This window comes from Callionymus lyra, chromosome 16 (assembly GCF_982586985.1).
Source record: "Callionymus lyra chromosome 16, fCalLyr1.hap1.1, whole genome shotgun sequence".
NCBI classification, from domain to species: Eukaryota; Metazoa; Chordata; class Actinopteri; order Syngnathiformes; family Callionymidae; genus Callionymus; species Callionymus lyra.
This window is the reverse complement of record NC_141833.1, coordinates 2,941,790-2,959,211: the sequence shown is the minus strand read 5'-3', so window position 1 is coordinate 2,959,211 and position 17,422 is coordinate 2,941,790. Positions and strand designations below refer to the sequence as shown.

At 36.3% G+C, this 17,422-nt stretch overlaps 1 protein-coding gene across 1 annotated transcript; it reads right to left on the bottom strand.

Moving 5' to 3' along the window:
* Positions 1-1,004: 1,004 nt before the first annotated feature.
* lhx8a (LIM homeobox 8a) lies at positions 1,005-5,413 on the bottom strand. The gene is made up of 8 exons (XM_087810831.1): positions 5,313-5,413; positions 3,974-4,126; positions 2,545-2,666; positions 2,109-2,329; positions 1,949-2,046; positions 1,714-1,809; positions 1,440-1,620; positions 1,005-1,368 (listed from the first exon to the last, which is right to left on the bottom strand). The coding sequence occupies exons 1-8, from the start codon at positions 5,331-5,333 to the stop codon at positions 1,292-1,294; spliced, it is 969 nt and encodes a 322-aa protein (XP_087666957.1). The 5' UTR covers positions 5,334-5,413; the 3' UTR covers positions 1,005-1,291.
* Between the last annotated feature and the right edge of the window lie 12,009 nt (positions 5,414-17,422).

Here is a 17,422-nt window from a genome sequence, read left to right as displayed (position 1 = left end):
GTGAAGGCACCATTAGTGTGCTCAATATATCTTCTGGTTTCAATTTGAGCTATGTTTAGTGTATTTAAACTTTATTTTATTTATTTATTTTGTCTGCAAGCTGATAGAAACCCTACATGTGGTTGTGCTAACCACTAGGCCACTGTGTGCCACTCATTATATAGAGGAGTTCAAATGTTTGAACTATTTGAGATCAGTCATTAAATACAAAATATAAATGTTAATGGAGGAGAGACAGAGTGGAAAGCGTAGGGAATGAGTGACAGGAGTTAGACATCAGACGTCAGTTTTTAATAGATGGGTTTAAATACATAATGGGGAGAGTGAATTACCGGTTCATGATCAGTAGGACAGGTGCAACTAAAGACAATATAGTGGGTTGAAGTCGCTGGTGGAGGCTGAGACTTGCATTTCCTGATGGGAAATACTGAAAAGGGTAATTCCTCTCCACCATCCCACAACAGTGCGCCGGCTTTTTGAGATCCGGGTTTGACAGCAAATGACCACATGATTATGGATGAGTTTGTTCCAATTCTGTTGGACAATATGAACATCAAGTATGGTATCAGTTGAACTGATCCATTTCTCTGGACATAAGTAAACTTGGCAGACTGACTGCTGACGACATCAGCCTGGTGCAGTTCAACAAGTACATTAAAGGCAAAAACAAGCATTACACACCAGAGACAAGAAAGGCAAGAGGGCTAACTTTCCAGGAAAGCCAATTGCTAACACACTATTTAACAGTCTTCCTGGCAAATGTGTGCTCGCAACAAGAAATCTGGTTAAACATGCCAGACTCAACCTTCTAGATCAATGGTCCCCAGCTCAGCTCTTCCGTGCAGACTGATGAACGATCAAGACTTCTAGCTTATTCCACAAAAACATCCTGTCCAAAGAAAACTGATTCTGAAAAAGGTTCCAGGTCCATTATTAATGGAAAAAAACAAACATCCATTAGACTGAATGTTTGAAGATACATGGCGTAGAATGAGAATTCCAGACTTTGTCAAATCTTTTTTATTTTCACCTTTACAATTTGTTAAATGTTCAGTTAAACAAAACAAGGAAAATATCTGACATAAGTAAACAAAGTGAATCATCTCAAGTCATTCTGAATAAATTAAACAAATTAATCACACACTATAGCCAACCAAAATACATTTGTCAATATTTGAAAAATATTAAATATTTACCCTCTTTTTTTCACCTTTTGAAAATCTTTTTCTTTAATGTTAAGTCAATTGCTCATTTATTTAACCCCTTCATGAAAACGATGATGCGTGGATCCTCAGGCATGGCTGGCGGGCAGCTGTACATGTGGTTGTGACATCAGAGGCTGCAGCAAAAGTGTGTCTGGATTTTGAACTGAGACAGAAGGTAAACAGACAAAGTTGAAATCACAACGATACGACTCAAGACTTGAAGCAGTTTCGTACCATCCATGTAGGTAAATGTGGTGAGAAGGGGCACATCTTGGGAGATGTAGCTTGTGTAGTGCAGATCCTCCATCATGGGTGCAGAACTTGGATCAGGAGCAAGCGAGGTCATAATGCTTGCATGAGGCTGGTTTGGAATGACATGCTTCTTCTGACGTGCTCGGCAGTTTTGAAACCACACCTGGAGTGAAAGGAGCAATTATTGTGTTGGAATATGCTCTGGATTGAAAAACAAATCAATTATAGCGCTGTCATAAATGGAACGAAGGCAAACCTGAATAACTCTGCGGGTCAGACCAGTCCTCTCTGATAGTGCCTGAAGGGTCTGAGCATCTGGATTATTGTCCTTTGCAAACTGGTTTTGCATAATCTGAAAACACAATTGTCAGGACAGATACAGCTACACATTTCGTACACTAGATGGTAGTAAAGTCCAGCAGTTTGGTTCGATTGATGAACAACTGAAACAAAATAACTGAAGTAAAATATTTAGTATATCAATGCAGTACCTGCAGCTGGTCCACTGAAAAGCTGGTCCTGGCTCTCTTAGCAGGTTTGGGCATATTGTAGGAGCTTTCTTTACTCGTTTCCTCATCAGATTTTGATCCTGTTAGAATAAAAAGATTGTTACACTTAAAACATGTATAATTCTCCACACCAGACACTCACCATTCTCCTTGCTCCTCTTAATGTTCTCCACCAGGAGATCATAGTGCCGACGGCAGTATATTCGGTTGTCCAGCAGTCCACACTCTTCTCCGGTGGATAACTGGCGCTTACAAGACTTGCAGGAGAAACAGGCCAAGTGGAAAGTGCTGCCCCGAGCTCGGCGAACCCAATCGCTCGCCTGGATGTTCCGACCACAGCGGGCACATCGGGTTCCATACTTCCTGAAACAGAGCAAGGAGGGGTTTACCCAGATACTTTTAACCATATTGTTTTTGAATATTAATATATTAAATGCATGTTTATTTAGGCAGTTTAAAAATAAATATGTTGTACCTTTATACAAATAAAAAGCACGGTTCAATCTTGACATACATCACACTGTTGGATCTTGAAAATTCTTGTGACATACAAAGCATGACTTGCTGGGTTTGCTCACCGGAAGTAGTCGAGTTTGCAGAACACCTGTTGCTCTCTAATATAACAGCTGACATGGCGTCCAAGCGATGTCTTGCACACACAGCAGGCGAGGCACCGCACATGCCAACACAAGTTGCTCACCTGAAGTCAAAATATATCATTGTCTTATTATCTGTAGACGGTTTACAGAAGAAATGGTCCAAGAAACATTTACTGTTTAGCAAAAAATGCTAAACGATGGGATTAGCATTCAAGTTCGTCTTTTAACTTTAGCAAAAGTCAAGTTTTTTTTCTGTAATGCCACCACAACAGATTCCAGTGTCGCGTTAACAACACGGGCAATACTAGTTTTCTGATTCTGATTCAATGTCACAGAAACACAAATTATTGTAGTTAGTTGGTGCCTTAAATGCACTCCAGAGTCACCTAAAGATGGTCTTTAAGTGATCAGTATCTATGTAAAATGATGAAGGAAACGTCTGCGACAGTACGAGCAACTTACTTAACCGTTTCCTTCAACTGAAAAAAATCTCTGAACTTAGGAAAATAGTGTCACAACATGATCTGGAGCATGCAATTGTGCCTTTTCGTTTATACTATTATAATAGTTTATTTTCGTGTCTCAACAAGAAGGAGCTGTCTCACCTGCAGTTAATACAAAACTCTGCAGCGAGAATTCTGATCTGCTCTAGTAGAAGAACTCATATTTCCCTGATCCTTAAAACACTTTACTGGCCAGTTTATTTCAAGATACATTTTTAAATTCTGTTTCTTACTTTCAGTGCTATTCATGGTCAGGCTCCATCTTACATCAGTGATCTGATCCGGCCTTACACACCAGCTCGGGCTCTGAGGTCTGTGGATGGTGGTGACTGATGGTTCCTGAACACTGGACCATAGGAGAGAAATCCTTCCAGAATGTTGCTCCTAAGCTTTAGAACGATCTTCTTCTCCCTCTGTGTTTCATGGATCTACTGACTCCTTCAAGAAACATCTTAAGACATTCTTATTTGTGCAGGCTTTTCCCTGATTTTCTGGGACTCCTGTGTTTGTCTTATATGTCTTGGCCTTTTAAAGTATATATTTTAAACTGTGCATCGTTTTTCATTGTTAAGGCGCTTTGTGACCCTGGTCTAGAAAGGCACTTTACAAATAACCTTTTCTTACTTACAGTATTTTGTTGATATAAATGTTCTGAAAAGTTTTACAACAGTGGTTACATTCCCCCTTTTCTCAACCATACCACTTCAATTAATATTCAGAATCAGATTTATTGCCAGTATTGTAAACAACATGTTTTGTTTTTTGTGGTGGCAGTGCAGAATAAAAAAAAAATAAAAAAGATAAAACACAAAATAACCAATAGAAAAACAGTACCAACGCCTCGGATTTAATAAACGTCTAATGGAGTTTGTTGTTTTATTCCCTGTACTTTTTCAAGAACTCACCTTCAACAGGTACCTGTCGAAGATATCCTGTCCACAGGAGGTGCAGGTGACAGCTTCTTCTAGAGACACGGCGTGTGTGGAGGAGGATGAGGAGGACACGGAGCGTGGAGAGTACGAGTCATCCTCGAACACATCCTCCGCCCCAGAGGAACCCTGCGAGGCCATATTACACGTTATTTACAAGTGACTTTTAACGCAAAAGATACATATATGTACAACTTTATCCCGTTCACTGTCATGTTCCTAACCGGAAGGCGGTGGCCCTTTGAAGTTCGCAACTACCAAATACCGCCTCAGTCGGACTTTTAGTTCTACTAAAGTCACCTAAAATGTTTTCTAGCACCTACTGTGTCGACCAGCGTGTCCCCCTGGTGAAGCTCCGTCAACACCGTCTCAGAAAGACCACTTTCCTCCTCGTCCGACATCTTTATAAAGGTCCGTGTCTACCGGCGCAGGTCAATTCTTTGATGTATTTCTTCTTATAACTATGTCTTCAATGGTTCCGGCTTAATGTCAATGGTTCTATTTGTTTAAATTGGAATAGTCGCTTGTTTTGTTATTTTTGACAGATAAGACAGACGCGTCTCAACAGCTGATATCGGTTGTCAATCACGCCGGGGCGCGCACGTGCGTGTGATTATCTCTAAAGAGCCACCGGGACCACTTCGGGGACAACCGGAAAACGTAACCACGGGAAATGTTATATATTAGTGGGTTGAATTATTGTTACTTACTTTTAAAAACTTTTATAGTTTTTACAAATCTCACCTTCATATTGACAATTTAAAGTCGCGCAGAAACAAGTCTATATTATGTCTACATCTCACAATTATATACAATAAAAATGTATTTATTTGTTTATTTGTCTGTATTTTTTAAGAAAGAAAAGCATTTTAAAAGTTTAAAATAAAATCTCTAAAACCATAGCAGTATAATAATAAACACATAATTTGCAATTTACTGTAAATATAACCAAAGATCTGTTTTACATTTTAATTTTATTTACAATTCCCTTATTATCCAATCTGATGATTCCAATTATACTCATACAAAAAATACTACAAATAGCTCTTAGTATAACTTCCTTATTTGTAAAAAGTTGTAAAAGATAAACCGCTCACAATTAGGTAGATATGTAGTATTTCATTGCGTTTCTTGTAAAGAAAAAAGATGGGTGAAGAAAAACAAATAGCTGTAGATTTAAATTATTTAGATGAATCTATGTGATGTATCTATATTCAAGGAATGTGTATTATAATTTTAAATGACAGAATAGGTTAATAATCATACAAATAAAAACATATTAATATAGAAATGATCTGAACTCTGCTGAACTTACCAAACTCCTGGAGTTAAACATGTCCTCTTATTATCCAATTACAGCCAAGTTCATCTCTGTCCAATCCTGATGTTTTTACTCCAAATGAAACCCATTTTCTTTCTTTGCAGAGACAAACTGATGCGGAACACTACTTTATGCCGCTTGAAAAAAACAGAAAGGTTCCTCCCTATCCTTCACTGGACCAATCCCCCTTGAGCACCCAGCCTTTGTGTTGTTGCTCAGTGTATTAAGTTATAAGAAAAAAAAACTGCCTAACCAGACAATATACAGTCCCGGACAAAAGTCTTGTCGCTTATCTAAGTTGTAGGAACAACAAATAATAACTTTACTTATAGATAGATGGATAAAACTTTATTGATCCCTCTGGAGGTCTCTTTCGGGAAATTGTTTGAACGATAGATTCATAAAAAACAAGAAAAATAATGTATGGTACAAATTACATATTATTATTATATATTGTTTTATTTTGAATACACAAAAAGGCTACAACAACATAAGAACAGTAAGTCAGGGTGCCTTAGGAAAAATAATAAATATCGTGTATTACTCCCATGAGCTTGGAGGACTGCATCCATACGTCTCGGCAGTGACTCAAATGACTTATTGATGAAGTCATCTGGAATAGCAAAGAAAGCAGTCTTGCAGGACTCCCAGAGTTCATAAGGATTCTTTAGTTTCATGCTCAATAATGTCCATGTCTGGTGACTGGGCTGGCCAATCCTGGAGCACCTTGACCTTCTTCGCTTTCAGATGGTTTGGAATGTAATGGGCAGCAAGAATCTCTTGGTACTTCAGGCTGTTGATGTTGCCATCCACTCTGCAGATCTCTCGCACACCCCCATACTGGATGTAACCCATGATTTTTTCTGCATCAAACTTTACTATTTACTGAGTGAATCTTGGGTCAATGCGTCTTCCAACAGGTCTTCTGCAATATTTGAAGCGATTGGAATGCAGTTCAATGGATGATTCAACCTTTTGCCACTTGTCCATCCTTTCTCCAAGCCCTGGACTGTCGAAGCAACACACGCTCCTCCAAAACGGTTGTCTTACGTGGTCTGCCTGACCTGGTCTTGTCATGAACTACACCAGTTTCTTTCTTTCACCTCAGCAGCAGACTTGGTCTTCAGGCTCTTCATGATCAGCACTTTGGTCTGTGGTTGAATCTTTGGCATTTTGTGAGAGGCAACGTTGCTCTTCACATGAATGTCTGGTGTGCTGGGGCTCGTTTTATACACACCTGGGAATGTGTTCATTACAGTATTTGTCACAGGTGAAGCTCTAATCTGTGATTGGTTGAATCATTTAAAGACACAACAATACTTTTGTAGAATCAAAATCTGACCTTTCTGCCCTAATTAAATAAAAAATCCATTCGAATGATACAAAACCTTATTTTGGTATGATAAGCATAATCTAGAGGCCTTTTTCTTTTCATATAAGTCATTTCTGATTCCAATTGATCAACTACAGGTCAAGTTATTATTTGTTGTTCCTACAACTTAGCAACAAGCAACAAGACTTTTGTCAGGGACTGTATAAATATAATTTGTGAGGATAATTACAGTAAAGTGTTGTTTATTGTTGTTTCCTTGTATAAAAGTCTGTTTTACTAAAAACAATTACAGTAGTATTCTGGGAGCACACAGCCTTTTTTTTTTTTTTTCAAACTTTACAGAAATGTTTTCCTGACTGAGCTAGAAAACGAGCAGTATGGGAATAGCACACATACATTATACGTCATATCCAGAGGGTACACTGGTGCGTTCAGGGACCCTTTGCCTCAAATCCTGTCACAGTGAATTAGAGAAACTTTTTAATGAATCCCAAGGACCCAAAAAAGGTTCTGGTGGTCTGTTTTTCATGGATCAAGTAAGGTAGTACTAGTTTTGGTTGGTTTTCCTATCCCACAGGTTTATGCTGCAATATACTTAATTAAAGCAGATTTTAAACATTGAGCACATGTTTGCACATGAGCATTTAATAAAGGCCAACAACTGTTGTCCAAAACTCTCTTTTCATTGAAATATGTACACTAGAAGGAAAGATTGGGAATATATTCTCTATTCATTTAAATTGAAATTTTTTTTTTGGTTGTTATATGACGTTTTATACAGAAGTGGTCCCCAACCTCCGGTCCTGCCCCGCCTACTGCAAACAAGAGTTTTTCTAGTATTTCTGGAGATCTTATTTACCATAACCACATCCACTCTGCTGTGATATTTTACTATATTAATGGACTCCACTGTCTTAACCTCTCGTTCGCTGAGATTTCAGACGGGGAAGAACTTTATAAAGTAATCATTTCAAAACATCGTCATGATAAGGGACTTTTGACATTAGTTGCCGTAATAAGGTATTATTTAGATTCTGGTTCACTGTTTCGCCATCTACAATGTTTTCACTAAGAGCCTTAATTATTTTTGAAATCTACTTGTGTACAGGTCGTTTTCTTTAAAGGGTCGCAAAGAAAAAAAAGAATTATCTAATAATATAATAATAATCTATGTTCTGTTGATTGTAACTGTCTGGTAGGTGTTTTTATATGAAAAAAATATTGGTTAATTTTCTCTTAAACAACATTAGCCAGTGACTCATGTCAGAGGTCCTAGTTCAAGAACTTATTCTTTTGTTTAGTTTATACAAATGTATGCTGTCTTTTTATAAATCCTTGGTGCTCCTTGGCAGAGGTTTGCGTCGTCACAGTGTTTTTCTAGTTCAAAATGTTGCAGAGTTATGCCTGGTTGGTTCAAAGTTGATATTTGGAAATGTTGCTATTAAAATTATCTTTACTCGAATGCTATTTTTTAACTTGGAACATTAAAATGATTTTAAGCGGAAAGAAAATAAATACATCTGAATATTAAGGTAAAATAAATGAAGTACTTACTGTACGTGGACAGGAAATTGTATTTTTGTACTTTCGAAGTAGCTTGTTATTGAATTGTAAGGGCGTGTGAGAAGTGGCGTCATTTGTGATTAGGCTTATCTTTCCTTTTTAGACTAAAATATCCCAGCATATCCCAAACACACTCCTGTTGTTTATTGCTTGTTTATTGCTCATTGCATGCTATGAGTTATACGATAAAACCAGTATCAGGCCACACAAGTGGCTTTAAGGTCAGTTGATGTCTTCTTCAACGATATAATAGATGTACAAGGCTGTTAGAAGTGCAGTTCATTTTAATAGTGTGTGAGTATTATGACATAGATACACATGGATGCCTGGCTCTGCTCCCCACATCTTTCCTGAACTCCACTTTCATGTACGCTGCAGTTACCCATCACCATGACAACCACAATAAACAGCATGGTTTTTGGTATGGTGTAACAAGAAAAAGAGCGGAACTGAAGTGGAAGTATATCGTCCACATCTGGCCTTCGTTATCTTCAGCAACCAATGACAAATGACCTGCACTATGTTCACTGACAAAAAAAAAGTTGTTTGGTGGTCGCCTGTGTCAGCGGGCAAAATGACATCACCCAATGGATTGGATGTTTTTGGGCCCCTGAGGGCCATTCAAGGACCAAAAGGATTGTATTACAGAAGTTATATTGGGATGACCCTAACAGAGACCCAGCCTGATCATATATAAATGTAAACTGTAAATTAGTTTTTTTAAAGTTTGATTGGGTGTTGCACCAAATATTATTTTTGTAACTGTTAGTGAGAAAAACGGGGAATACAAAAGTTATTTTTAAAAACTCTTTAAATCAATATGCATTACTATTAATATCCACAACGTCAATCCAACGTGAGATAAAGGAATTTAAGTTAAGAAAAAAAAAAATGGGAATCAATGGAAAAGAGTGATTTTATTTTTTCCTCTGATAATTTAAAAACATGTTCATGTAAATACATGGATATATTTGAGCCTTCTGTCATCTGGGAGTTCTAGATCAAAGCTGGAGCTGTCATCATTTCTACTCAGGTTGCCAACAAGCCAAACCTTTGAGATGCTTTTGTTTGAGGAATCTTTCATCAGCCATTCTGGTGGAACACGTACACTACCTCGTGCTATTCAATTAATCAAAACATGAACAAAACAATCCACTTTGTATTCATTAATACACTTCAAAGCTCAGGTCAGATTTCGACTGCCAGCCATGTGCATTCTGTATGTGATACGTCACTGTGTGTTCTTTTTCCTCCAGGTTTATTTTTTAGTTTCCTTCCCTCTTCTCTCGTCTTTATGAAGGCTTTGATCTCTCTTCGTCCCATTTATCTCTCCAAGTTCTCATTCTATCTTTGCATCTCTCAACTGTTTCTGGCATGTCATTGTGTTCCGTGACTCTTTTGAAACCCACCTCTCTGTTACATCTTGTTTTTCTCATTTTATCCTGTTTTCTTTTAGTTCCCGCCTCCTTATTTTGCAGAGTCACGCTATTGGAGGAAGCTGGCGAACAGTGGCTGCTGAGTGACAGGTTATTCTGGGTACCATGTGGAAGGAAACAACGCAGGGTAATGGGGTAGATCTTTGGGTGGCACATAAACAACATTAGTGCTGTCACACAACAAATGTGGTCTTCGGGGCTTGATTTCTTACTTTTGATAAAATAAAAAAATTCTTTATGGTTTTATTTGGAGAAGTTTATTACCGAAGGCAGTCAGGATATGTTCCAGCCACTTCCTAGCCCAGGGGAAACTCCGCTCTGAGTTTGTAAATGTGTTTCACAGTTTTGTAAAATAATTTTATGAGTTTTTAAATAGCTTTTTTACAACCTTTAAAATGTGTTTCATGAGTTTTGTAAATTTTTTTCACAACTTAGATTTTTTTTTAATGAGCTTGTAAATTTGTTTCACGACTTTGAAAATGTGTTTCATGAACTTGTAAATTTGTTTTACAACTTTGAAGATGTGTTTCATGAGAGTCTAAATTTGTTTCAGGACTTCAAATATGTGTTTCATTAAGTTTGTATATTTGTTTTACAACTTTGAAAATGTGTTTCATGAGTTTTTAAATTTGTTTCACGACTTCAAATATGTGTTTCATGAAGTTTGTATATTTGTTTTACAACTTTGAAAATGTGTTTAATGAAGTTTGTATATTTGTTTTACAACTTTGAAAATGTGTTTCATTAGTTTTTAAATGTTTCACGACTTCAAATATGTGTTTCATGAAGTTTGTATATTTGTTTTACTACTTTGAAAATGTGTTTCATGAGTTTGTAAATTAGTTTTACGACTTCAATATGTGTTTTCATTACGTTTGTAAATTTGTTTCACAACTTTGAAAATGTGTTTAATGAAGTTTGTATATTTGTTTTACAATTTTGAAAATGTGTTTCATGAGTTTGTAAATTAGTTTTACGACTTCAATATGTGTTTTCATTACGTTTGTAAATTTGTTTCACAACTTTGAAAATGTGTTTAATGAATTTTGTATATTTGTTTTACAATTTTGAAAATGTGTTTCATGAGTTTGTAAATTTGTTTCACAACTTCAAATATGTGTTTCATGAAGTTTGTAAATTTGTTTTACAACTTTGAAAATGTGTTTCATGAAGTTTGTAAATTTGTTTTACAACTTTGAAAATGTGTTTCATGAAGTTTGTAAATTTGTTTTACAACTTTGAAAATGTGTTTTTATGAACTTTTACATTTATTTCAAGGGTTTCTAAATTAGTCTTGCACTTAATTATCAAGAGCCAATTTCAAATATAATTATTATCTATACATATATATCTAGGTGAATCTTTATAGCGACCTTAAATGTTGAATCATCTTTTAGAGGGATTAATAAAGTTTATCCATCTATCTTATTTATTAATAGATTATTAATAATAATCTATATAATAAATTATATAAATCTGTATGTATGTCACTGAATACAATCAGGACATCTTAACAGGATTTGGTTTGGCACGGAAAAATATGTTCCTTTTTTTTAATGCAATTTTTTTTTTCCCAAACAAAGGGTAGTACGGCACTTAAGTACAGGTATTTACAAAAGTCATATCACAATCATTTAAATCTGAATAATCTGTCTCTCTCATCCAAACCGAAACTGACAACAATATCCTGTTGCTGTCTAGAGGTGTTAGTTCAAGTGAAACACAGACGCACACAGACGCACACAGGAAGTATCTGAGGCTCCACCAGTCTGGCCAAGTGGAAGACGATTCTCCTTTAAGGAATAACACTCAAGTAATTTATTCTTCAGGAGAAAACCTCAACGCAATGTGATCTAAGTGATAATTGTTTAGTCAATATTTTTAAAACACCTACACCAAAGCCTAAAAACAAAGAACTAAAAGTAGTCTTGGTTTAATTACTACTAAATTGATCACAGTCCTATATAAAGGCATCATGACCTCATTTAGTTTATTTCAGATAGAAACACATTATTGTATTCAATGGATTCCTGTCTTCAATAGGAACATTGCTGGAGACAGAGTGAGCAACAAAATATTCTGATTTCAGTTTCCACAACTTAAAGCTAAGCTTTGAGATGGTTAAGATTTTACTGTATATTATTTCATTTTACTGTTTGTACATTCTTTAAAACAAATTGTCTTTCATTGAAAATAGGTATTTTTATTGTACTGTTTAACAGGGGTCCCCCAACACGGACCAGTATTATGGTGGCATTATATCACAGACCGACCTTCAGATAAAAACAGTTAAAATAAATAAATCATAAAGAGTTTGTGTGTCACTAATTTTCATTATTTGATTAAATTAAATTAAATTAATTAAATGTTCATTTTTAAAAAATAAACATATAACTTTTCAGACAGTAAAAATCAATCACATTGGAATAAAATTGAAAGTGTTAGTGTTACGGTGTTGTTTGGACATTTATTGGAATAATAGGATAAAAATATACTCAAGAAAAAAAGCTGGCAATCATGTCTTTAACTATCAAAATTAAATTTGTGTAAAGGCCCACACAGGTCATTGGTTAGACAGGGCGTAAGATTTGGAGAAATGTGGGCGTAAGAGATACCAGAGGTAAGACGGGGGGTGGGGTTGGGTGGGCAGGAAAGAAAGGGGAGACCGTTACAACTTTTCTGAGTGTTTATATAGTGCTGGTAGGATATCCTGTAAAATGATGGTATCATTAGGTTGTGTGTTTGTGTAGGTGTGCGTGTCACATGCACACATATTATGGGGTGATGACGCTAAAAGGTAGAATGATAATGATGTGTGGCCAATATTTAAAAATGTATTTATTAGTTTAAAGTTATTTTTTGAGGCTCAGAAGATCTAAGTCTTTGCGACCCTCAAAAGAGAAGTTTGATTTAAAAAGTTGCTCTAAGCCAAATGTTTTACTGTAAAGGGTGCCATCTAGTGGGCTCTTAAAATGAGTTCAACGCTTCATGAAGACTTGACAAAAAGTGAATTGTGTGAAATAATGCAGTACACTTGGACAACACTTTGGAAGGTAAACGATTGTTTTAAAAATGATTTTTAGCCAAAATTAAGCTCTCTGTGTTAAGAATAAAAAATCCTAGGGATAAAAATAGATAAAAGATATATTTTTAAAGACTAAGGAGTAGTAAAAAAAATTACATTAACAATAGAAAATGATTAAGGAATAAGGCTGTTTAAAAATAAATATGTAATGAGGGAAGGAACATTTTGTTACATTTTATAAAAAATTTAAAATGGGGGGGGACTATTCAGGATAGTGCTAATGTAAAATTTCCCATCATTTATTATAAGTTATTGTTTCCTACTTTCCACAGATAAGTAAAAAAAACTATGAGTGATTACATTTTTAGAAAGAAAAAACAAAATGGCAGCATCATTAACTAATGAAATATTGTACAGTAACTACAGACCTATGTCAGTCTTGTCTTTATTGTAATGTTACTGCTGCCCTTTGTTTTTTAGTTAAATAGATTTATATTTAGAATTTTAAAAACCAAGTAAAATAAAAGTTTTGAAACGGACACTAAGATCTTATCTTGCCCTCGAGTTTACAGTGTTTTAACTCACAGACACAATGGTGCACATACACAAACAAAGTCCATTTAGGCGGAAATTTGACATTTGTCATGTCTTTGGTGATGTGTGTTTGTGTGTGCACTGGCACGCTCTTTTTACACCACAATGAGTTAAAAGCAGTAGTCCAGCATCATGCCACAGCCAATAGGATACTTATATCAACACGTTTAGAAAGAGGAAACCACTTTGAATGGATTGATGAAAGAAGCCAAGAGGGTAACGCTTTGAGGAAATTAAAAGCATTTACTTAGAATGAGTGTAAATTCCTGAATGAATATATTTTAAATCATTTAAATGCACACATAGTGCAAGAAAGGATGAAACAGTGTACGACAGAAAAGAGCCAAAAATTAAGTCTCTAATTAATTTTTATAAATTGTATATATTTATCAATATGATATTTTGTAATACAAGATAATGGAATTTCCTTTATTATTGAATAACAATTATTTGTTCATTGTTGAATAAAAACTCGTATAAATCCTAATCTGATTAGAGTTTTTAATCCTAAAGTAAACTACGTCGTTATCTACTTCACCGTTGCAAAAACACAATGGGCCAGCAGGTGGTGCTGCATATTAATTCCACTTTGTCACGTTACTTCACTGAGCGAGATTTCGATTAGTAGTTTTTAAACATGGACCATGTCTTTAATAAGTTCTTCTTCTATTTTAGACAGTTGTTAGCGGTTGTTAAAAGAAAATTCAATTAGTTTAGCTGAAGATAAACACAATTTTAAAAGTACATATAGTCAAACATATCATAATAATGCTGATATTTTTATTGTGCCACTGTCTAATCTTCTTTCCACCATAAACATATCAATCTTACCCATTACTATGGATCTTCACTCCTCACAACCCAGACACCCCCTGTGCTGCCTCGGCCCAAATTCCCCCACAACAAATCCCTGCTAACACTGCAGGACCGGCTCGTGGTTTCTGGGCTGTCCCCAAAATTCAGGATTCATCAAGTGTCGTGTTGTTGGTGCCGGGGCGCAGCATGTTACCGTGTCAATCCTGCTCTTAAGCCTCGCCTCCACAGGGGTGCATCTCTTATGTAGGTCACGATTGTTGTGACAGGACTCGTCTCCCGTGGATTTGTCCACTTTTCAAAAGTCAACATCTGGCCTGTGTGGCCTCAATCCCTCAGGACCCCACTATGTTACCATGTTGCACAGCTATGGTACACAATTGAAAGATCCCTAGCTCCTACTTATGTTCAAAGTTTTTTGAGGATTGTTACTGATGTTGGGGTCAAAGGTCATGGTTGCCATGGTGAGCGCAGCAAAATCGAAAGGATAGGAAGGTTTCAATAAAATATATGCTCTAGTAAAAACGATATAAATCAAGTAGGCTCTCAATGCGAGGCCGATGCTTCATGAAGCTTCATCGGCCTAATCATCAGTTATTTCCAGACTTTTTTTTAGAAATTCGGGTGGATTCAGGGTTCGGCCCCTGATGGGGCTCTCAAGTAGGTGTGTGAGAAAAATAGAAAATGTATATTTTGTCACGTTCCCCTTCCTGGGGCTTTCATTTTGCACAGTCTCTTGTGGGTTTCCTAGTTTTTTGTGGCTCTCTCGACAGTCGGTGAAGGCCGTGCTTGGCAAGATCTACGGCTGATGACTATCATGCCAATCAGTGGTGCTTCATAAAATTTCTTTGAACCATCAGTAAACCTCGCAGTAGTTCGCCTAGTGAACCAACTTTGCATCTTGGACACTAACTTCCTGACTGCCTTTTATGTCAGCAATTTTTGTTCTACTTTTGTTACTCCTGGATTTAATTTTTGCCTTTTTGGGTTTTTATAGTGGATCTTGCGTCTTGCAGCCACCCTTGCCTTTGTTCCCTTGGCATTCTGTTTTTTAATCGGACTTGTAAAGACTGACATTTGGACTCTGAACATTGATGCCATCTTGTGGACGTTTTTGTGTGTTAGATTGTGTTTTTGTGTCATTATTAGTCTGTCTTTTGTCAACCTCTACCTGGTAACTTATCATCCTCTACACCTCTGTACACATTTTTTTTCACCATCCTACATCAATATTCAACAGCACTGTATTATTATTTTGTTTGCTAATATTCATGATGTTGGTTCATTTTAGTGTTGCAATTAAACTTCCAGCCATTAGATGGCAGAAGTCATTACTTCCTCTGCTGCTGAAGGAACAATAAAATCCTGTAAGTTCCCAGGGATGATTGAGAACGAGAGGATAGTTTCCAGCCAGGTCCAGCTGATTTTAAAGCTGATTTTTGGACATATTTTGGCTTTAAGTTATATTATTTAAACTGAAAGGGAGTGGAACAATCCGAATATATCACTAAAACTCAGTGTCTCAAAATATTTTATATCGAAATTGTATCGTGAGCTAAATATATCGTAAGAATCATATCGTAAGATTAATGTATCATTTACAGGACAGTCAAACAGTAGTCATGAAGTCTTATTGTATCTTTTAACTTTCCCTTCTTCCTTTCTACTCTGTTTCATCCTGTCCCTGAAAAACACCTCCAGACCATCACCATACTTTACTGTCACCATAGCATTGACCTTGTGATAAGCCGTGTCTTGTTACCTTCAAGCATCCCTGCCAGAGTTCAATCTTCTTTTTATTTCAGACCAGAAAATTAAAATGGTTTGTAACATCATATAATGTGAAAAGTGTATTTCTGTGAATACTTACTGGATGCACTTTATTTTGACAATTTCTCTTTTTTAAAATATATATATATATTTGAATATAGAATATAATCAAATAAATAAATGAATTAATTGAATTAAACATTAATATCCGGCACCAATACATCATACATTGTTTCTTAATATGTTTAACCTAGAAATATAGAAATAGTAGCTTTCACAGAGTGTTCAATCTTAATTAAACCAAAGTGTACAAAAGCCTTTAAGATATAGTATAGATAATATCCATTATGATATATTTTCACCTTAAGTTTCACTAAAGGCTTTCCAGATATATCTTATTACAGCCACATTATTAGCTGTTGTTATCCTGCATTGAAGATGATAAAAAAAGTTTTTGTAAATAAGACTCCCAGTGGCAGACCGCAAACTATCATCCTGTGGGTCGCAAATGGCCTGCAGGCCGCAATTTGAGATTCCCTGACCTGAGCTGAGGGCATTAAGATAGTTAAATGAAGTCACATTACTATCTGGATTCTTCTATTATGAGGTTAAAAGAAAAGCAAGTGACAAATGTTCCTTCAGCTTTGACATGAAAGAACTATGGATCAAACCCAAAAATGAAGCATGGACAAGTTGTTGACGGATGGAAAGATTAAAAATCAATTGATACACTGATGACAGAGTTAAAGTCAAAAAGATAATTCAGGCTGCGATATTACATAACAGTGAGAGAGGAGGAGGTGTGTGGGCTGGTGAAAGGGGGATGAAATGATGTAATCTCAGTCTGACTCCACCTCTAACAGCAGCTGCGTTGAGTCATCCAGATCTACGGCTACACATTTCTACAACTTTACTGTTTGTGAAATAATATATTTTCATCCAATATTAAGCTGTGGCCTTTATTAAATGAAACATTTCACTCTGTCTTGCTGACATTCATCTGACGGACACAGATGAGCAGAAACATCACCGTAAACAAACTCAAAACTAAGATGTATACTCACAGCTTTTTTATACACAAATTTCAAAGATTGGCATTAAATCTGTATGTTGATGTGTGTTTCCCTGCATTTAGACCAAATGGGATATTTAAGGGATTACGACCCCATCAAACAGGAGCTCTAATTCTTGCTAATCCTATGGAAACATCATTTAAAATAACCAGTCACTCAACCAGGCACAGCTGAATCAGCCAGTCTGTGGTCCTCAATGCACCACTGCCTAAAAAACTTCAGCTGTTATAGTTGCAAAACGCTTAAAAAGTTATATTAAGAATATGTCTTAAGTATATCAAATATGCGCTCTACAATATAGCTGTATCCATATTTATTATTTCCAACGACACGAAAACATTCCACCGTGTCCCGCTGAACTTGAACTCAGCATCACTCGCTGCGCACTCGGAGGAGAAAGGATTTCTTGCTTCCGGCCTCTGATTGGCTGCGTCGGTAGGCAGGAGGGCGTGGCTTCGCGTTGAGTCCTGTCACCAGACGAGTGCGAGCTGCGAAAG